The sequence below is a fragment of the Trachypithecus francoisi genome, unplaced genomic scaffold (genome assembly GCF_009764315.1).
Source record: "Trachypithecus francoisi isolate TF-2019V2 unplaced genomic scaffold, Tfra_2.0 Lachesis_group14, whole genome shotgun sequence".
Taxonomy (NCBI): Eukaryota; Metazoa; Chordata; class Mammalia; order Primates; family Cercopithecidae; genus Trachypithecus; species Trachypithecus francoisi.
In genome coordinates, this window is record NW_022681459.1 from 41,391,494 (window position 1) to 41,413,210 (window position 21,717).

The following is a 21,717-nucleotide window of genomic DNA, read 5'->3' on the forward strand; positions in this document are numbered from 1 at the left end:
CCCCCCACCCCCCACCGCAGGGAACCTGTGCAGCCTCCTCAGTGTCCCCATGGCCGTCTGCTTCCCGCTGCTGCAAGGGACCTCCTGTCAGCATCTCAGGAGAGGCCTGGCTTCAGCCAGCAGCAGTGGCAGCAGGTCCTTGTCCTTTGCAGGCTCGGGTGGGCTCATCCCGCAGCCCGTGGTGCCCTCCAGTGAGCAGTGAGGAGGGGACAATGGTGTCTGCCAGCGCCTCATTACTTGGGCCCTGCTTAGGGCAGGGCGGGCCATGCTGACTAACTACAGCAAGCCTACATGTCCCCGCTTTGCTTAGAATTAATTTTTGTTACTTCTTTACCTCTTAGAGGCAGGAGTGGACTTAACACAATGACATTCCCTGAGGCCACACTTGGAATTTCAGATCCATGAACACTTCCTTCCTTCTCAACTGTTCTTTGTGGTTAGACAGGGTTGGAAGGCATCACTGGGGCCCAGGTCGGGATTGCTGGGAGGGACTCTTCTGGGCCAGCTGCCTCCATGCAGCACAGCTTCCTTGAGGCCAGCCTCCTCCCTCATCACCCTCCAGGCCAGGTGGAGCTACCCTCCTCGGGGCTGCTCATGTCTAGGGCTGCAGAACAAGTGGTCCCATGCATTCACTTGGAAAGAGCCCATTTAGCCCTGAGCTGCCTCAGAAGCCCATGGTGAGGGTCACCGGCAGCACCCTTCCCGGGGCCCTAGGTCATGCCAGGCACCCTCCTTTTCTTTTTTTCTTTTGAGATGGAGTCTCGCTGTGTCACGCAGGCTGGAGTACAGTGGTGCCATCTCGGCTCACTGCAAGCTCCACCTCCTAGGTTCACTCCACTCTTCTGCCTCAGCCTCCCGAGTTGCTGAGACTACAGGCGCCCGGGACCACGCCCAGCTGATTTTTTGTATTTTTAGTAGAGACAGGGTTTCACTATGTTAGCCAGGATGGTCTCAATCTCCTGACCTCGTGATCTACCCGCCTTGGCCTCCCAAAGTGCTGGGATTACAGGTGTGAACCACCGCGCCCGGCCCAGGCACCCTCCTTTTCTGTTCGACTCTGAGAACTGCCCTGGGCTGGGCCTTTACCAGGAGGTGACTCTGGTTCACTGCCTCTTTGACCTCCTCATGAGAGCGAGACTGGACGGGACTGTGCAGTTGGTGGGCGTCTGCGTGCCCTGCAAGGCCCACCAGGACCAGCACCCCCAGAGGCCCTGCCCCCAGCTTTTCTCTCTCTCCATGTGACCAGAAAGCAGGCGCCCCTTACTGCAGTCAGCTTTCCCCTATGGTTTCTTGACTGAGAAAGTTCACTTGGAATTTGGGGTCTCCCGTGGGCTGATCCTGTGGTGCTACTTCTGCGGCTGTGGCCTTTTGGGGAGAAGCCCTCACGGGAGGCAGGGCAGCTTCCGGGGGCCTCACCTGGGATGATGAAACTCGGTGCCAGCAGGTTCACAGCCGGGCCACAGGGACTACAGCGGAGCCCGGGTCATTGGCCTCCATGTGCCCAGACAAGCCTCCTCCAAGGGCTTGCCAGGGATTCTGCTGGGAGGAAAAGCGCCCCCCAAGGCTGGAACCCCACAGGCAGTGGGCAGGACGTCCAGATCCTGGGAAAGGGTGTCCGAGGCTGCACCGCTCCTGTTCCACCCCTTGGGAAACGTGGGTCATTGCACAATCATGTAAAATTCCAACAGAAAAATGCATAGAAAGGGATGTACAAACTTGTTAGGGTAATTAATGTAGTTGACAGAGGACAAATCGCGTTTCTGTTGGTGATGGAGATCCAGCGTGAAGCATTCCGCTAAGAAAAGCCGACATTAACTCCACATGTTCCCTTTTCCATCCCCAAGCCTGAGGGTCGGGTTATAGTTTGTCAATCCAATTGTGGCACAGTGGCTTGACTTGCTATTTTTTTTTCTGAAACACTGAGAGTTTTCTTTTCTTTACTTTTTTTTTGGGGGGGGGGCAATCTCATTTATATTTTTTATTTATTTAAACATTTAAAAAAATTTTTAATCTTTATCATATTCATATTTTGCTCCTTAAAGCAGCTGACCTACAACATAAGAATAATTGTTATTAATATATAAAAGATCAGGACCTATGTCAAGCCTGAGGCAGTCACTGGCACAGCCCTCAGGGCAAGGGCCCCTCCAGCCAGCCCTGCCCTGCTTCCTGGGGTACGGTGCATTGAGGGCTGCCCACGGCCCTTGACCTGCTGTGTCCCTCTGGGGCTGCCAGTCAATAGGAGGGGTACAGAGTGAGGCCTGGCCTCCAGGTCTCATCTGCAGGCAGGGAGAGGGCAGAGAAGAACAGATCTGGGAGACTTCAGATCCTCTCCCCAGCAGAGGTCAGGCAGCATCAAGGCTGTGGGCACCAAAGTGCCCCAGCCACAAGAGGACTGCCCTGCCTGTGGTGTCTGTCACTGGGGTCTACAGGGACCAGGGGCATAGCAGAGGCTGGCAACCACAGGGCAAGCCCCTCCAGGCCAGGTTGGCTTCTGCTCCAGCCACCCTGTGGCACCATGGCAGGCAGGTCAGTCACACACACAGTCCCTGCGCTGGCCATGGCATCTGAACTCAGAGGCAGTGGCTTCACACAGGCACTAGGCTCGGAGACTGCCAGAAGGACATCAGTGACGGGAGCAGCCCCAGGCAGTCTCAGCTCCGGCAGTGGAGGACAGTGCCAGGGAGGAGGGTGGCGCAGGCTGGGAACAGGCGCCACCACAGAGCGCTGCCTGAGGGGAGCAGGTCCAGTGGGGAGAGTCTTTGGAGTCAGCTTCTGGGGTTGGTCTGCATTCCTGGTTGGGATGTGGAGTGTTCCCAGCTGCTCTTGCCTGGCCCTCACCCACTCTGAGTTCAGATACACCGCTTACCAGGGGGAGGCCCTTCCAGGGAGCCAGGGCTGCCTGCAAGGAGCTCCTGTGCAGAGGGCGTGGCACCCATGTCAAGGAGGAAAGTACTGTGGGTCCTGCATGCCTCATTTCCCAGCAGGTGATCTGAAAGGTGTCAACATGGAACTCCTCCCGGGGATAAAACAGCACACGCAGCAGCATGGCCAGGGCTTCTGCAGGGAGGGGCAGGGCGCTGAGTACACCCGGGGGCCTGGGGCAGCTCTGCCTCCCAGGGACAATGTGGACTCTGGCAGCAGGGCATGACTTGGGACGAAGCCTGGGAGAAGATGCCCCAGGAGGAGACGCATCGACTGCCACTTGCCTCCTCCCGGAGCCTCACTCTTCTCAGTTTCGTCTGTGTGAACTCTGTTATTAGAACCCAGCGGTTTTACAAGTCTTTTCCAGGGACATGTATGAGGACCACTGGACCAGCTCTGGCCTCGCGTTCACATGCCCACATCCTGCAGGGCACAGTGACTGTCCTTCTGTCCCTGGCCTGGCCATCCCCTCCAGGTCAGGGCAGTTGGCCTCGGGCTCCGGGCCTGGCTCCCCCGGTTCCCTGGAGCCCTGGTCCTTGCGCTGTTTGAGGACTCAGCATCCCTTTGTTAGGTACACCCCCTGGTGCCTTCCGGCTCCCCCAGGTCTCCTTGCTCAGCCATGCCAGGTTTCTCTGGGCTGTCATTCTTGGTGCCGGGAACTGACGGCTGTGTCCCCAGGGTGATGCGGAATCCTGCAGCGCTCTCCTCCTGCAATTATTCCAGAGGCTTAACAAACGAGGCGTCTGCCCAGGGCTCGGAGCCCTCTGACCTACGCCCTCATTCATCACGAGAGCTCGGGCAGCTCGCACCAGGCTTCAGGGGTGGGGGCTTCAGCAGCCACACTGACAAAGCACAGAGAGTTCATTTTTCATGGAGATGGAGCTCACAGTTTCTTCTGGCTGGCGGCTCTAGACAGGTGACCAGCCCCAGTGAGCAGTGGCCACACATCTTAGGCCTGGGGAAAGGAGGCAGGAGGATAGGTCCCTGTGCATGGGAGAGGTGGAGAGGGTTGGCAGCACTCACAGTGGCTGGTGAGTGCCCAGCATCACCCCTTTGGGCAGAACCCAGGATGGGCACATGCAGGTTGCAGGGCTGGTGAGAAGTGGTACAGCACTGGGAGGCCTCGGGCTCAGCTCTGTGCCCTCTGCCCCTATGTCCTCGGGTTGCCCTAAGGGCAGCCGTGCCAGTCCCATGCTGACAGCATCAGCCATCCAGGGGCTATACAGGAGGGCACTGGCGGTGCAGAGCTTCTGAGCTGTGGCAGCCACGTGGAAGACATGGGAGACAGCCCCAGCCAGCAGGAGGGGCAGGAGATCTCCAGAGCCCCTTCTCCCCCAAAACTCACTGACGTCAGAGTCCTTCTAGGAGCTGACTGCTCTGCTGTTCCCCGCAGGCCGACTGCAACCCCCGCCCACTCCTTCTGGCCGGCTATGAGGATGGATCGGTGGCCCTGTGGGACATCTCTGAGCAGAAGGTGTGCAGCCACATCGCCTGCCACGAGGAGCCCGTCATGGACCTTGACTTTGACTCCCAGAAGGCCAGGGGCATCTCGGGCTCCGCGGGGAAGGCGCTGGCTGTCTGGAGCCTGGACGGGCAGCAGGCCCTGCAGGTCAGTGCGCCAGGCCCTGGGCCTCATTTATCCTGCTCTGCACTAACAGTCTGATAGGCTGAAACAATATTTAGGCATGAAGAGGAGTTGTTGCAGATCCCTGGCTAATTAATCACTTGGAGGCGGGTGCAGGGGGGCTGTGCATGGCTGGCGCAGGAAGAAAGGGGCGTGGGCGCTGGCAGAGTGTTCACATGGTTTGGGTTTCGCCCAGACCTCGGGTTCATGCCATTACATCTTGTCCATCTAGAGAAAGGCACGCAGAGTCCAGGAATACTCAAACCCCTTTGTGAAAACTCAGAGGAATTTGGTCAGTAAGGAACTGATTAATCAAAAAAAACAAAAAAACAAAAAAAAAATACCAGTGTGGAAAACTGCAAGGAGCTGTGGCCCCCGTGGTGGTCTGGACTGGTCCGAGGGAGGCTGTTGCTCACGGGCAGTGGGAAAGCCCAGCAGGAAGGCAGGGAGGCCTCAGGGCCGCCTGGCGGTTGCCGAAGATCTTCTCGTGGTGTCTCCTGGGCTCTCCTGGCTGGTGTGGCTCGAGGGGCACCGTGGTATCCCTGTCTGGGCCTGTGGCTCCAGGGCTCAACACAGGGTGGCCTGGCCTACACATGTGGCCCCATTTGGGATGGGAGGGATCGGGTCAGGCTGGTGGGAGCAAGGGGAGCCTCCTGTCCAGGTCTCACTCTGGTGCAGGTCTTGGGGCTGCAAAGACCATGGGGGATGAGGTGCTGGGTGTGGCCTGGGTACATCCTGGCTTCTGGGGGGTGGACAAGGAGCCCCCATTCACCAGAAGCCTTGGAAGCCTGAGACTTACCCACAGCCAGCGAGTGGCCTGATTGCCGAGTCTCATGGGTGAAGAGCCTCCAGGGGGAGCTGCATGTCCCGTGAGGTGGCTACTGGCCAAAGCAGCAGCTCCCAGCCTCACTGAGGACAGGTCCTGGGGCTGCCCTTCTCTGTGGGGCTGTGGTCCAGGCTGTCTGTATGACAGGAGGCCACAGGGAAGGCATCCCTTGGGCCCCCAGGCAGGGCAGACTTGCCAGCAGCCCCAGCAAGCCTACTGCACCTCACGCTCGCCCAGTCCTGGCCCCTGTGGGGCGGGGAGGGCTCACCTTGGGTCCGTCAGGCCCACTCCTGAGTAGGCACCACCAGAGCCTTTGAAGCATATGGTAGAGCTGCGAAGGACGGGCCCTGGTGAGACCAGGATACACAGAGGGGCAGGGTTCTGTGAGCGGCCCCAGTGCCCTGTGGGCATCACCAACCTGTGCGGGCACATGGCAGACTTGCAGGAAAGCTGTGTCCATCCATTGCCCATCCGTCAGCTGTCCTGGGGGTGGGGACGCAAGTCCCTACTGTAAGCGGCAGAGCTTCCCGTGTTTCCCCAGGAAGAAGGGTCTTCTAAGGCCTAGTAGGCCTGTGTGATGGGTGGATGAGAGTCATCATCATGCCCATTCTTAGCAGCTAGAAGCTGAGCTGCTCTGGGCGCTGGGAGGCTGAGCCACTCTGGGTGCTGGGTCTGCATGTCTGGAAGGGGCATCTCCCTCCCACTCCCTCCCTCCTCCTCAAGCCTGGCAGGGACCCTGCAGGGTGCCCCCATGGGGTCCAGTGTTCACTTGGCACTAGCTTGTCCTTCACCAGTCTGACAGTAAAGGGCTGAAGACCCAGGCAGCTTCCCTGAGAGCTCCTGGAAGGCTCTTCCCTGCAGTCCCCACCCCTGCGCCCAGGACCCCGGGAAGGGGCCCTCCTGCCGTCCTGGCCCAGATCTGCCTCGTCTCTCCTGGCGTGCTTGGGAAACAGCTGCTGGAACTTAAGACTGTAATTTATGGGGCACGTTCCAGTCCAGTGATAAACTTGACCGGATTGATGAAATGAAAAGTTAAAGGAAAAGGAGGACCAGGTATTAATGAATTGAAAAGTGAGAGCAGAAGGGAGAACCAGGAACTGGAAGTGGTTGGCGTGGCTGTGGCGTGCTGGGCAGGGCATCGGCCTGTGGTGCACATCAAAGGAGAAGCGCTTCCCCTACTGAGCCCTGTGTTGCATGGGCCAGGAGGAGGCCTGGGAGGGGACAGGCGACCCCAGGGACAGGGGACAGGGAGCTGTGTTGCATGGGCCAGGAGGAGGCCTGGGAGGGGACAGGCGATCCCAGGGACAGGGGACAGAGAGCTGGAGAGGCTGACATGCCACCCTCTGCCCAATGTCACGTCTTAACATTGATCCTAGAGGCCCTGGAGACTGCAGGTTCTGTAAAGCCCGGGCCTCAGGGAAAGCCTCTGGGGGCGCTTTCGGAGGTGAGCTGCCTGAGAGCGTTCTTGCTGCCGGGAGCAAGCAAGGTGACCGAAGGTCCTCAGCACCCACAGGTGTCCTCACCCACCGCCTGCACTGTGACTCCTCACCCAAGAGCCACATGGGCGCGGCTGTGTGTCCCTCGCACCCTCCCGCCGAAGCCTCTGATAAGCCAAGATCAGTCTCCCCCCAGCGGGTGCTGGGAGCGGAGACGCGAGTGAGGTTCCCGGAGCAGAGCATGGGTAATCGGAACCAGATGGTGGCCTGGCCGCGCCATGCATTCCTGGCACCTGAGGTCATGCGCTATGAGAGACACTGGTGGCCAGAGAGCCTTCCTGGAAGGGCCAGGTCCAGGCTGGGGCTTGGCCAGGGCCGCGGTGGTGACGAGGAGGCTGTCCACATCAGGATGCCACCTGAGGATGCCTTGGAGGCAAGTGGCAACTGGAGCCCTGCCTTGCTAAGGTGGCTTTCTCACGAGCCGTCGCGGTTAGAGCCTGCGTTGTCATCAGATACAGGTGGTATGCAGGCCCTCTCCCTCCCACATTTGGGGTAGCGCCCACAGCCTTGAAGCGGGGACTGATTTACAGCCAGCCATATTCTGAGGCCTTTAAGTAATAATGAGGCTCCCCTACTCCAGACAGCCCTGGCCTGGGAAGTGGACCAACCGTGGCTCTCCAATGAGACAGGGCCAGGTGTCCCAGCTGCACTCCCATCTGCACAGCAGTGGTGGCTGCTGCTGCCGTCTGCCAGAGGCTGCCCTTTAGAGGGCAGTAGCAGAGCTGCTGGGCAGCCAGGAGGGAGGCCAGAGGGCCCTGGGTCAGCTCCCCGTGCATCGCATCAGGTGGAAAGGCTTGTGCAGGGCTTGGGCATGGTCCCACCTGCCATCAGGAGCACAGTAGTACAGGGCCCTGGCTGCCATCACTGCAGGGCCAGGACCAGTCCTCTTCTTCAGGAACACAGGGCTGGAGCAGGCCCTAGTCTTTCTCCAGGAGGCCCCACCAGGCTTCCTGCATCGTCCTCATTTCCTGCGGGAAGCTGGTCCTTGCACCTGGTTTTCTTTACCTTGATGCTGTCACTGCTTTCTGAGAATGGCTGAGGTGAGTGTGGGGTCGTTCCTGTCCCTGCAGGCAGTGGCCGCCTGGCTGGTGGGTAGGCACAGCCAGGCTGCTGGGCAGGAGGAACTGGGCATCTCAGCTTCCCACAGGTGAAGACACCCAGTCAGGACTCCTACGGAAACCTCCCCGCGCGCCTAGTGGCTCCAGGCATTCAGCAGCTCTTTTCTCCCTGGGAAGGACCTTCCGGCAAATTCCTATCAAGAGGGCCCTGAGCAGGCTCCAGTGGCTTCCAGTGAGGGCCATGGCGTGGGGCCCGGTGTTTGCTCTCTACCACTGACTTAGGGCAGAGGTCATAGGAGAGAAACGGGTGACAGTGACGATGGCATCAAATCAGCCTCCTGTTCTTGTTCCCAGCCATCAGTTCCCTCCCTGGGCCACTGTGTTCTGGTCCCCGAGAGCAGGGAGAGGCTCCTGGGTCTGCAGCACAGGCGGTGAACCCCACATGCGTGACACGTACATGCCAGCATCCCCCCACGGCCCTGCACAGCAGGTGCTGGCCTTGATGGCCCCTCAGCCGGGTCACAGGGAGCCAAGTGGAGAGGCAGGGGCTGGTGTGGAGGGAGGGGAGGCAGCCCTGAGGCCGGGTGCTCTGCACACTGAGGCCAGCCTGGGCTTGTGGTTGCCAACCAATGGCTGTGTGTCGTGCTGCAGCACGTTCAGCACAAGGAGGACGCTGCCAAGACCCCTAGAGCCAAGGTCTGCCAGGCCAGAGAGGTAGAGGACAGGCAGAGCATCTGGGATGTGCTGGGACTGTGCTGGTTACAGTGGGCGGTGGGAGGGGAGGGGCCATGAGAAGGGTCAGGGCTGCAGGCCTTGGTAAGTTCATGAACAGGGGGACCTGGGCCCTGGAGATGCCTTGAAAGGGCAGGACGATGGGCCTGCAGGGGCTTGGCCTTGAGAGACAAGCTGGTGTTGAGGTCGGAGGGCAAGGTGGCTGAGAGGGCATGGCGAGGCGCCGACCTCACTGACCAGGAGCCTAGAGCAGCGTCAGGGGGCGCAGGCGGTGGTATCCCAGGCCGGGGTGAGGGCTGTGGGTTGTTTGGTGGCATCTCCTCGCCAGGCAAGGCTCCTCCCACCTCTCCTGGGGAAAGAATCTGGGTCTTGAATGGGTGCCTGATGTCACTGAATGCTCTCACTGTATCTCTATGACTCATACAGGTTTTCTTCTTGAATCTGTTCATTGCATTGTTGGAGTTTTCTTAAACATTAAAACAACTAAAATCCTCAGTCTGTCCCTGGATCTCAGGGAAAAGTCCGGAAATCACCACGAGCGCCCCCACGTGTGACATATGCTCTGCCCACTCCACTGGGCTGGGCCGGAACTGCCCAGAGCCACAGACTGACTTGGGTCTCCCTCTCCCACCACCTGCCTAGTGACAAGAGCCCCAGGCTCAGGAAGCTGGTGGGGAGCGTCCCCTCTTCTCCCGATGGATGGACACATTTGGGCGGTGGAGGTGGGGGATTGTGAGTGACTGTAGGTTGGTCTTCACCTGCACCATTACTGGGCAGTTATTTTCTCTGCCTGGGTTGTTTTCTTTGTGGACTAATTTAGGTTTCCTGATTTGGGGAATTTTTCTAGGAATGTGTGGGCATACAAATCCTCAAGGTTATATTCCTAGTGACCTTGTTTGGACTGCTTGTGATGATTGTTTAAATTTCTGCCGCATTCAAAGCTCTGTCCCTGCTTTATTCCTGATCAGTCTTGTATGTGTTTGTCCTTGAGCATTTCTATCTTTCTGTTCATCATTTCTGTCCTTGCCATGCTCTCCCTCCATCCCATGTCCCCTGGGTTGCATCTGCTGCCCTGCCTGGGGTCAGGTGCACAGCCCATTGACACTCAGCCTTCCCTTGCCCGCCCCACATGGAGCCCGTTTCCACAGGTGACCACCCAGCTGGGCTCCCTGGTGCAAGAAGACATTGTCTTCCTCCCCTCACTTCCAGGCAGACCCCATTTTTATTATTTTTTTTCCATGTTCCTCATTTGACACAAAGACCCCATTTTTATTTGTTCTCTGGCTGCTGAGTTAATTAGAATGTTTTTATGGTTCTGAATGTTTGATTTTTTTCCCCCAGTTATTTTTTAGTTTTCAATTTCTAACTTAATTAACATTGTGGTCTGGGAACAAGGTCTGAATGATATCAGTTCTTTGAAATGCAGGGCTGTCCAGTTTTCATAAGCACTGCACATGTGCCAGGGAGGCGCTGCTGGTTGTCAGATGCCCCGCTGCACACATGAGTGCCAGGCCCATGTGTCTACTGATTCTTAGGCCTTTAAGTCATCCTGCAGGTGACCAGGGTCCCCAGCAAGTGCAGAGAGGCCTGTCCAGTTCCCTTTTGCTGGGAGCCTGTGTTTGTTTTATGCACTTTGAAGCTGGCCTAGGAATATGCCAGTTTAAAATGGTAATTCCCTAGTGGGTGAAGTCTTCTCTTCATTCCCCCTCATCATCTCTAGAAAGGACAATTGCCCCAAAGCCTATTTTTCCAACTCTTAGTATGGCTCAATCCAGGTTTCTTTTGGTCGCTACTTCCCTTTATAGCCTTATATTTTAATCATTTTACCTCCAACCTTCCTGGCGCTCCAGGTATAGACACATCTCTTACGGAAGCAGTTCTCACGTTGATAATTGCATTTCATGTGTGAGCATTCTTACATCTCAAGCCCTGGGCATTCTTACATCTCAAGCCCTCCTTCTGGAAGCCAAAAAGCACATCCTTTAGGGGTTCCTCGGGCAGGGGCTTCTTGGTGGCTGTGCTGGTGGCCTCGGAGTGCACGGGCCTGGATGCCGAGGGGCCGTTCTCTCAGCAGCAGCAGCTGCTGGGTCTCGGATCTAGGTCCTGCCACTTCCCTGGGCTGCTGAGAATTCAACTCCCAGCCTGGCCACCTTCCGTGTGGCTCAGTCCCATAAGCTTTGATTTATTGTGTCTTCATTTTAATTCAGTTCAGAATATTGTGATTTCCTCTTTGATCCGTTGGTTCCTTGGGGGGGGGGGTGTTAATTTCCAAATATTCGTTGATTTTGTAGCTATATCTTTAATCTAGCTTAATTCTGTTGTCAGTGAATGCACGCAGTGCAATTGCAGTGTTTAGAAATTTATGGAGGCTTGTTTTTGGCCCAGCACATGGCGTGTGTCGGGGAGTGCACCACATGGACTTGAAAGGAGCGTGTGTTCCGCAGTTGTGGGGTGGAGCCTTCCGTCAGCCTGACCCAGGTCAGTGGACGTGGTTCCAGTCTTTAATATCCTTACTGATTTTTTGGTCTAGTTTTTTTTAACAGTTACGCAGAGAAGGCTCTTAAAATCTTTAACTGTGATTGCAAACATGCCTGTTTCTTTGTCTCTGCCAGTTTTGCTTCATGAGCTTTGAAGCTCTGGGGCTGAGTGTGGGTGTATAGGCACTGAGATGTCACCTCGTCTTGGTGCAGGGCCTTTTTCTCAGCACAAAGTGTCCCTTGTCTCTTGTAATGCTCTTTGTCTTGAAGTTGGCTTTGTCTGATGCTAAACAGTAGCATCGACTTTCTTAGGTTTGCCCTTTGCATTTTCCTCCCTGCTTCTACCTTCAACCTGTCTTGACCTCTTGACATTTAAAAAGCATCTTTTTTTTTTTTTTTTTTTTTTTTGAGACGGAGTCTTGCTCTGTCACCCAGGCTGGAGTGCAGTGGCTTGATCTCAGCTCACTGCAAGCTCCGCCTCCCGGGTTCATGCCATTCTCCTGCCTCAGCCTCCCGAGTAGCTGGGACTACAGGCGCCCGCCACCACGCCCGGATAATTTTTTTATATTTTTAGTAGAGACGGGGTTTCACTGTGTTAGCCAGGATGGTCTCGATCTCCTGACCTCGTGATCCGCCCATCTCGGCCTCCCAAAGTGCTGGGATTATAGGCATGAGCCACCGCGCCTGGCCGCATCTTTTTTTTTTTACTTTTAAAATTTTTTTTTGAGACAGAGTCTCACTCTGTCGCCAGGCTGGAGTGCAATGGCATGATCTCGGCTAACTGCAACCTCCGCCTCCCAGGTTCAAGTGATTCTCCTGCCTCAGCCTCTCGAGTAGCTGGGATTACAGGCTTGTGCCACCATGCCTGGCTAATTTTTGTATTTTTAGTAGAGACGGGGTTTCACCATGTTGGCCAGGCTGGTCTCGATCTCTTGACCTCGTGATCCATCTGCCTCGGCCTCCCAATAAAAAGTATCTTTAGAAGACAGGTGTGTCTTGCTTTGTGATGCTTTCTGACAATCTCTGCCTTTTGACTGATGCGTTTAGTCTGTTTGCATTCACTGTAATTATTGACATGTCTGGGATTAAGTTTAACATCTCTATACTTATTTTCCACTTGTCACTTCCATTTTTGACCACTTTTCCTCCTTCTCGACCTTCTTTTGTGGTAATCAAATATTTATTTCTTAGTATTCTGTTTTGTTTCCTCTATTGGCTTCTTAGCTAGACCACTTGCCACTTTTGTTCCTAAGTGGTTGCACTTTAAGAGTGTGCACCCTTCTCAAAGTCTCCTTAGAATCAGTGTTGTTCACATCCCGTCTCACAAACATGACCTTGTGCTGGTGCAATCCCTCCTATTCACCCTTTTAGTCTTTCTGTGACTGTTGTGATCTATATCTACACACATTCAAAACTGCACCTTACAATATTAGTTTTCCTTTTCTTTGAGGCAAGGTCTTGCTCTGTCACCCAGACTGGGGTGCAGTGTTGCAATCACAGCTCACTGCACCCTCAAACTCCTGCCTCAGCTTCCCGAGTAGTTGGGACTATAGGCACGTACCACCATGCCTGGTTAAGTTTTTGTAGAGATAGGGTCTCACTGTGTTGCCCAGGCTGGCCTTGAACTCCTAGGTTTAAGCAATCCCACATGCTGGGATTACAGGTATGAGCCACTGCATCTGACCAGTTTTCCTTCAAATCATCAGTTAAAAAAAAAAAACTTACAAGAAATAAAAAACATAACATGTTACATTTACTCACCCCTTTGCCATGTCTGCTGCTTATCCTATAGACCCAAGTATCTTCTTACATTTTTTTGTAGTGCAATTCTGCTGGCAAAAAATTCTCTAGCTTTTGTTTATCTAAAAAATGTCTTGGCCGGGCGCGGTGGCTCAAGCCTGTAATCCCAGCACTTGGGAGGCCGAGACGGGCGGATCACGAGGTCAGGAGATCGAGACCATCCTGGCTAACATGGTGAAACCCCGTCTCTACTAAAAAAAAAATACAAAAAACTAGCCGGGTGAGGTGGCGGGCGCCTGTAGTCCCAGCTACTCGGAGCTGAGGCAGGAGAATGGCGGGAACCCGGAGGCGAGCTTGCAGTGAGCTGAGATCCGGCCACTGCACTCCAGCCTGGGCGACAGAGCGAGACTCCGTCTCAAAAAAAAAAAAAAAAAAAAAAAAAAAAAAAAATGTCTTCATCACCCTCCTTTTTACAGAATCCTAGCTATGGCATGTGGGAATGACAGTTGTATTTTTCCTTGGGCCCTGTAAAGACGTTGTTCCTTGTTTCTGATGAGAACTCATGGTATCCTGTCATTCCCATGCATGTAATATGTCTTGCACCATGGCTGCTTTCAAGATTTTTTTTTTTATCTGTGGTTTTCAGCAGTTTGACTATCATGTGCCTAGATAGATTTTCTTTTCTTGTCCTGATTGGGTTCTGCTGAGTTTTTCATCTATATATTCGTGTTTCTCATTAAAATTGGGAAATATCCAGCCACTGTTTTTTCTTGACCATTTTTCACTGTCCCCTCCTTCTGGGGCTTCTGTGAGTTATGCAGTTTGATAGCATCCCATGGCCCCCTGAGGCTCTGTTTGTTTTGGTTCAGTCATTTTTCTCCCTCCTCTTCAGACTGGGCAATGTCTGTTGATCTGTCTTCTAGTTCACTGACTTTAAAAATAAATATATTTCCAATCTGCTGTTAAGCCTATTTGATACATTTTTCATTTCAGTATTGAGCTTTCCAGTTCTATATTTTCTATTATGATTCTTTTTTATAATTTCCATTTCTCTGCTAATAGTTCCTATATGCTCATTGAAGACAATTTTTTTGGTAATTATTTGAATACATTTTCCTTTCATTTTTTTTGAACACATTTAAGTAGTTTCTTTAAAGTCTTTATCTGATATGTTCAACATCTCTTCCATTTTGGGGTCAGTTTCTATTAACTGCTTTTTCCCCTTGACTCTGGGTCATATATTCCTGCTTCTTAGCATGTCTAGTAATTTGCTGTTTGTGTGCCAGACATGGTAAATGATACATGCTGAATTTCTGGGTTCTGTTATTTTGCTCTGAAGAGTGTTTGCTTTCATTCTGGTGTGCAGTTCAGTTACTGACTGTTCACCTTGAGCTTGTGCAGGCTTGGCTTTTGGCTTTGTTAGGGCAGGTCTGTGGAAAGTTCATTCCCAGGCTTGTTAAGTGGGGTGGAACTCAACGTCCAAACTCTGCCTCTCCTGCAGACCTTGTCAGGGCTTGGTTTCTAGTTTTGTTCTGGTAGATGTAGGGTAGGCCATACTCTAAGACAGAATCCTATTCCTGAAGTGATGCCGTTCTGGTAGCTCAGCTGGTCTCAGGCTGTCACGCAGTCTTTGCACTCAGGCTGACTGGACCTCTAGCAGTGTTGACCTCTTGAACCTGTTCTGTTTAACTCTGCAGCTCTGGTAAGCCCTGTGGAGTCCACCGTGAGCATGCGCAGTCCAGCCCTCACACAAGACTCATAGGGACCCCTCACACAGTCTTCAGCTCCCTCCATTCCTTTGCCTTGCCCCACGGATTTCAGCCCTCTGACTGCTCTAGATTCTGATCTTTGCCTCCTCAGCTTAATGTGACCACTATGTTCTGTGTGGACTTCATGCCGAGGGCATTGTCTCCAGGCAGAGAGCTGTGGGGGCATTTGGGAGGCCCACCTCATCAGCTCCCCTTCTCTGCCTAGTGTTTCCTGCCTGTAAACAGTTGCCTTGTATATTTTGTCCACTTTTTATGATTGTTTGCATCAAGAGGACTAGTCTGGTACCAGTTACTCAATTATAGCCACTTTCCTATTATTCTTGCTTTATGGATGATATGTCAGTTTATTGGCTAAACAGATATTTACAGTTATTTTGGGGGGTGGGGGCCACAAGGTCTTGCTCTGTCACCCAGGCTGGAGTGCAGTGATGTGATCATAGCTCACTGCAGCCTCAAACTCCTGGATTAAGCAATCCTTCCGCCTCAGCCTCCCAAGAAGTGGGGACTACAGGTGCATGCCGGCATGCATGGCTAATTAAAAATTTTTTTTGGAAAGGCAGGATCTCTATATGTTGCCCAGGCTGGTCTTGAACTCCTGGGCTCGGGCAGTCCTCCTGCCTTGGGCTCCCAAAGTGCTGGGATTATATAGCTCTTCACTGGGAATTGTACTCTTTATCATTGTTAAGTATTTTATATAACCTTACCTAATGCTTTGGCCCTGAATTCAAATGTTCCTATTATTCAGATTACCCTGTTCTTCTTGTTTGCATTTTCCCAGTATATCTCTGCCAAGAGTTCCTTTGGAATCTCCCTTGTACATAGCACAGATTTGGATTTCACTTTGAAATTCAATCATAAACCTAGACTCAAATGATCCTCCAACCTCAGCCTCCCAAGTAGCTGGGACTACACAACCACATCTGGCTAATTTGTAATGTTTTTAAAAGACAGGGTCTCACTCTGTTGCCCAGGCTGGAGTGCAGTGGTGTGATCTTAGCTTACGACAGCCTCAAACTCCCAGCCTCAAGCAATCCTCCTGTCTTTGCCTCCCAAGTAGCTGGGATTACAAGCATGAGCCACCACACTCAGCCTGTTGAGTATATTTAGATCTTTTTTTTAACTTTATGCAGATATACAAGCGAAATACTAGGAAACAAAGGCACCTACAGTGAGGTGGGATAGGAGAAGGAAATGATGCTATTTTTGTCATTACTTATGGTGGGGGAGCTCAGATAATCTCTCGGGGATGAGGTTGACTATTATATCTTTGGCCCCTAAGGACAAAAACTGAGCTAAATCAGTGAACTTAACAACCGTCCCACCTCTCTCAGTGCCTCCCATATTTCTGTGAGTTATATAACCGGTTTCACAGCCATAATCCCCATATTGTCTTAGAGCTAATCCTATAGGCAAGTGGGTCCAGTGCTCCCTGCCAGACCATTTGCAGCAGTTCTTCAGTTATCTCTTACGAGACTGGAGTTAATCTTCTAGTCCTTCAAGAACAGCTTATGGCTGCAGGATTCTCTGAGTTCTTACATGTTCAGAAATGTTGGTCTGTTGTTTTTATAGTTGAGCGACAGTTTGGCTGGATATAAAATGCTTGGACCTCGCTTTCCTCCTCAGCCTTTGCAGGCATCACCCCATCATCCCTTGGCACCCATGTGGCTGCGGAACATTCTGAGGACGGCCTAAATGGCACCCTCGTCATCAACACGGTCTTTTTGTCTGGCTATCAAAAGTTTTTTCGCTATGAAGTCCGATAACTTTATTACAGCGTATCTTTTTTTTTTTTTTGAGACAGGGTCTCACTCTGTTGCCCAGACAGGAGTGCAGTGGCAGTGATCTCAGCTCACTGCAGCCTCCATCTCCTGGGCTTAGCTGATTCTCCACCTCAACCTCCCGAGTAGCTGGGATTACAGGCACATGCCACCACCCCCAGCTAATTTTTTAAAAAAATTCTTATAGAGATGGAGGTCATGCTGTTTTACTCAGGCTGGCCTCAAACTCTTGGACTCAAGCAGTCCTCCCACCTCAGCCTCCCAAAGTGCTGGGATTACAGGCATGAGCCACCACACCCGGCCCATTCTGCTCACTCTCCATCATTCCTGCCCTTTGTGTCCCTGGCTGTCCTGTTAGAGTTGCTGCTGCTGCTGATTCTCCTTCATTGCTTTGAGTTTTTCTTCCAGTTCTCCCCTGAGCTCTGCCAGGTCAGCTTTCCTCCTCCGCGTTCTTCTGCTTTGGGTTCTTGTTTTACAGACGGGACGCAGAGCCAGAGCTTAATTCATGAAGTTTTCTTTTGTTAATTTATGACAGCATTGCTTGGTGACAGTTTCCATTGGCCTCTGCTGAATGTTGCCATTGTTTTTTCCTGTTTCTTCTTCCTTTTTTCCTTGTGCTGTCTTTGCAGAGATGTGTGATTCGCAACTGAGGGCAGCGTGGCCCCATCAGGAGGCCCTTAGAGAAAAGGGTGCTGACGGAAAGCTCACAGTGCATGGGGCCGGTGTGGAAGCAAGTGGCCCTTGTTTCTTGTCATCATGGTGGCAAAGTGCCTCTGTCATTCAGTGTGTGGGCACAGAGGTGCCAAACTTCCTGCAGCACATGGGACAGCCCTGTGGAACCAAGAAGTGCTGTGGCCACAGAGGCAGCGCTAATCCCCCAACTCCCCAGCTCCCTGCTTGTTGTAGGAGAAGAATGTCAGGGAGGGGTCAGGGCAGAAGGGTTCCTGCGCACCCAGCGCCGAGTGTGGGACGCTCGGCCCAGGAAGAGGCCAGCGCCCCAACAGCCCCATGCACATAGGATCTGCCTGTGTGGCTCAGGGTCTTGTGCAGTGCCCCACCCCCTCTCAGAACCCAGCCGGGCATGTTGCCCCCACCGGGCAAGGTGCACTGTGTGGTTCCTGCCGCCTCCAGGGCGTCTCCCCCTGTCCCCGCCTCATCCTGCCAACCCCCAACTGGGTCTCGCTCTTGGCAGCGCTCCCAGCCCTGTTGAGCTTGGGGGTTCACATACCTCATGGTTTTGCTGAAGATGGAGTTTGTATTTCTCATCCTCATCAGCTTTGGGGTGGTTGTGAGGTTCTTTTGGGAGAAGTGCCAGCGTTCTGCTGCCGTCAAGCCCAGGACGTGGCCTCTCACTAGGCACTAGGGTGCAGTGTCTTCCCCGGGGTGAGGAGCCCCAGGATCCAGCCCCTCTCCTGCAGCTGGGACATCCCTGTCTCTCTGCTGCTCTCTGACTGGGGAAGGAGTCGGTCAGAGCTGGTGCAAGGAGCAGCAGGGCAGGGCCGAAGACCAGTCTGAGGGGAGGGCTGGAGTCCCCCATCGTGGCCTTAGGAAGAGTGGGAGGTCAGCTGTGTGGGAGTGTGTGCCCCTCACGTCCCCAGCCTGTGGGCCTGCGTCTCTCCTGGTTCCAGCTGCAGATGGGGCGCCGGGGACAGCACTGCCTCACGGGCTTAAGCAGTGGCCTAACGCCTCTCCTCACTCTCACAGGTGCGTGGGACTCATGAACTCACCAATCCCGGGATCGCCGAGATCACCATCCGGCCAGACCGCAAGATCCTGGCCACCGCAGGCTGGGACCACCGCATCCGCGTGTTCCACTGGCGGACGATGCAGCCGCTGGCCGTGCTGGCCTTCCACAGCGCCGCCATCCAGTGCGTGGCCTTCGCCGCCGATGGCTTGCTGGCCGCGGGCTCTAAGGATCAGCGGATCAGCCTCTGGTCGCTCTACCCACGCGCGTGACTCACCCACTCCCCTCCCGGGAGACAAGGAGGGCGGGCAGGGAGGTGGGCATCGGGCCCCAGCCTTGACCTGAAACCTCAAGGGCCTCTGAGGACCAGCAAGTCATGGCCCAAGGACCACGAGGTTGGTGTTTCCTTTTGTGGAGTGTGTCATCACAGGACGGTGACTCTGGGGGCCAGCCAGAGTCCTGGCCGTCCAAGGCCTACGGGAGACGTTGGCTTGGGCCTGCTGTGTTGCCAGCTGAGGGTATTTTATAATAAATTTCCATTGCCAAGTTGCAGGCTTGAGGTGGGAGCTCCCTGAGGAGGCCCTGGTCCCCCACTTAGCATCAGTGCCCTCAGACCCCCACCAGGCAGGATGCTCAGCCCCACCCTCACCCACTGTTGAATGGGCCACCCCAAGTGTGGGTTTCCTGGGCCAGGCCTCGGGAGATGATAGGCCCCAACCACAGCTGCCCGTCGATGTCCACGTGACCCCTCGCCCTGAGGAAGCCAGGAGCTCCCGACACATAGGTTGAGGCCAGGATCAGGATCAGGAAGTAACTGAACTCCCTAAAGAGTGAAGCTGAAGCAGAGAAAGGTGCCAGTGAGGGATGGCAAGGGGGACTTGCAGCGCACAGGGCCAGGCCAGATGTGGGATCCAGGAGGGCATGCCTGCCCAGAGAGGGTGCAGTGGAGAAGGCACGCAGGGTGCGCCTCCAGGTGAGTGCTGGGCAGAAGGCACGAGAGCGGCGAGGGAGTGACAAGCACTGCCTCACAGCGGTCAAGGCCACAGTCACAGCTGCAGCTGCACACAGGGTGGCCCCCAGGGCACAACACAGCAAGAACAGGACTTAGCAGCCAGAGCCTCACACTGCAGGCAGCCGGGCCCAGCCTGGCCGGTCGTCTCCTCCTAAACGCGGGTGCTGATTAGGAAAGAACCATGACCCTGAATACTGGAGTGGGGCCCATGGGCAGATCCAGAGAAGCTGGGACCACAAATGCCTGCGTCTGCCCTGATTGCCAGAAGAGCCCCTCTAGCTGAAGGCCCGGGGTGGCCTCCCTTGAGGCAGTTGCCCTGCAAGGCCTTGCCAATGCTCCTTGGGACCCCCACCCAGGCTTCTAGTCCTAGAACTAGACTCGAGTCCAGTAGGCCCCCGGGGCGAGGTACAGAGGGTGACCCTGAGAGGGGTGCCAACCTCCGGCAGGACCACGTGGCATTTCCAGGTTTACAGGCAGAAATCTGGAGAACATGTGTGGGACGGATCGGAAGGGTGTGGGATCCAGGTGGCCAGAGCATGGGTGGATTAGGGGAGTTCCTGGAACAGACCTGTTAAACAGAGGGCTGGACTGGGCGCTGCAGCTTGGGGCCAGGAAGGCTCCGGCGCCGGGTTGGGGGTGGGGGGCTGGATTACAGCCTGAGGGCAGCTGCACTGGGATAAGTGGATGTGACCAGCCGCCATGGGGTACGGTCGAGGAGGGCTTCCAAGGCCTGGGGATGGGGGTGTTGGATTTGTCAGTGAGACCTGCGCACCCACTGCAGGGGGTCCCAAGACCACGCCTCCCAGCCCCACTGTGAGGATCGTGGTTGCTGGGGGCCCGGAGTCCTCGAGGGGTCCTGTGACCACTCTTCTCTGTTGGTTCCACCAAACGGGAATGTCAATGCTGGCCAGGAAAGCAGCCCCTGGCCCAAGCTTGGAGACCGCCCGACTTGGGCACTGACCTGGCCCCATTGGACAAGGGTGGCCACCAGGTGCCCAGGACCTTTGGAGAGGGGGTCCCTGCTGCTTCACCTTGAGTGTCCCGTAGCCAGCCACTGGGATGCATGGGGCACTCCAGGAGGGATTTTCACATCACTGAGGTGTCGGGGAGGGGAAGGGTCCTGGGTTTAGGCTGCAGTGACTGTAGGTGCTGAGGGAGCTGCACCCTGGGCACTCATCATAGGCTGTCACGGTGAGGGAAGGTGTCAGGTTCTGACATCCCCACGACAGCGGTAGGGTAGGTGGAGTGGGAGTTGGCCTTGAAGTCTCCCTGCATGCCCTTGACAGCCTTGTCAAAGGCCCCCACTGGGCACATCTGCCCCACCTCAGCTCTCACCCTGAGGGTTCTGGGCCTCTGCCCCTTCCCCTTTTTATGTCCCTGTTGTCTTTGGCATCATCACTATAGTTACAAAACTCCCTAGGTCCCACAGCCACAAGGCGTGCATCCCACATGAGGGCCCAGGTGTGCGCGCCAGCATGAGGTTGGCGAGTGGCGCTGCCTGCCGGCGTCTTACCTACAGGCCATGAAGAGCTGTGGGCAGGGATGTACAGACCCTGAGTCGACCCCTGGCCCTTGTGCTTTCAGTCAAAGGCACAAGCAGGGTGGATGGCAGGCAGCTGCCCCCTAACCTGGCCCTGAGCTGCCTGTCCCAGGCCACGTGGCGTTGAGCAGTGTCCAGGCACATCTTGTTCCGAATCTCAGTGCGCAGGGGTGGAGTCAGGGGACAGCGTGAGTCCTGCATGCCTGACACAGTCCTCATCCCTCCAGTGCACAACAGGGCCAGGTGCCCGCATCTGGGTGGCTAGGCAGACAGGGCCCCCCTTGCCAGGCAGATCCAGCTTCTGAGGCCTTATAAACGTCCTGTGGAGGGCGGGCCCAAGACTTTCGTTCACCTGGCTGAGCTGCCTGGGAGAGCAGCAGAACCAGTGCTGGGGTCCGAGCCGGCCAAGAGCAGTGTGGCCCTCCTGGTCCTGTTCCTCTCTTGAGCTGCTCTGTGGCGTCTACAGCAGGGCCATGTGGCTCTGGACAGGCCGGCCTTTGTGTCAACAGAACCTGGGTCGTGATGAATCACCATGCGTCTGACCAGCCTCAAAACCCCCACAACAGAAGAAGAAGCAGGGTCCCAGTTCCAGACATCCAGCTTGGAAAAGATGTACCTGGACATTGGCGATATCTTCCTAGCAAACAGCCGCTTCCTGTAGGCTGGCAGGAACGCCACCAGAGCCAGCAGTGAAGACATTTAGTGGGGAGGAGGGGTGGCCCGGAGGCAGCGCACGAGGGTCAGCGTGCAGCTCCTGGGAAGAACCTGGGAGGTGACTCCTGGCAGCATGGCTGGTCACTGCCATCACGCCCCCAGCCAACCCACCAACTGAGAGAGGCAGCCTTTGTTCATTGGCCCTTCCATGTCTTCCTCCATAATGCTCCTGGGTAGCAGTGAGGTCTCTCAAGCCAGAGAGAACTTGTGTTTGAAAATAACGGTGCACATGTCTTGCCATTTTCGGTGCCGACTCAGATAGGTGTGTTCTACCATCCTGTGTTTTTGGGATTTTCTTTTTTTTTAGTCAGAGTCTCTGTCCCCCAGGCACAATCTTGGCTC

General features: G+C 54.9%; 1 protein-coding gene across 1 annotated transcript in view; it reads left to right on the top strand.

Annotated features, from left to right (window-relative positions):
- The window catches only part of GNB1L (G protein subunit beta 1 like), a 69,694-nt gene extending 51,035 nt beyond the window's left edge, over positions 1-18,659 (top strand). The window contains exons 7-8 of the mRNA XM_033232938.1: positions 4,319-4,534; positions 18,130-18,659. Coding sequence (XP_033088829.1) covers positions 4,319-4,534; positions 18,130-18,381 — 468 coding nt within the window. The 3' untranslated portion in view covers positions 18,382-18,659. The remainder of the gene's footprint in view (positions 1-4,318; positions 4,535-18,129) is intronic.
- The last annotated feature ends 3,058 nt before the right edge of the window (positions 18,660-21,717 follow it).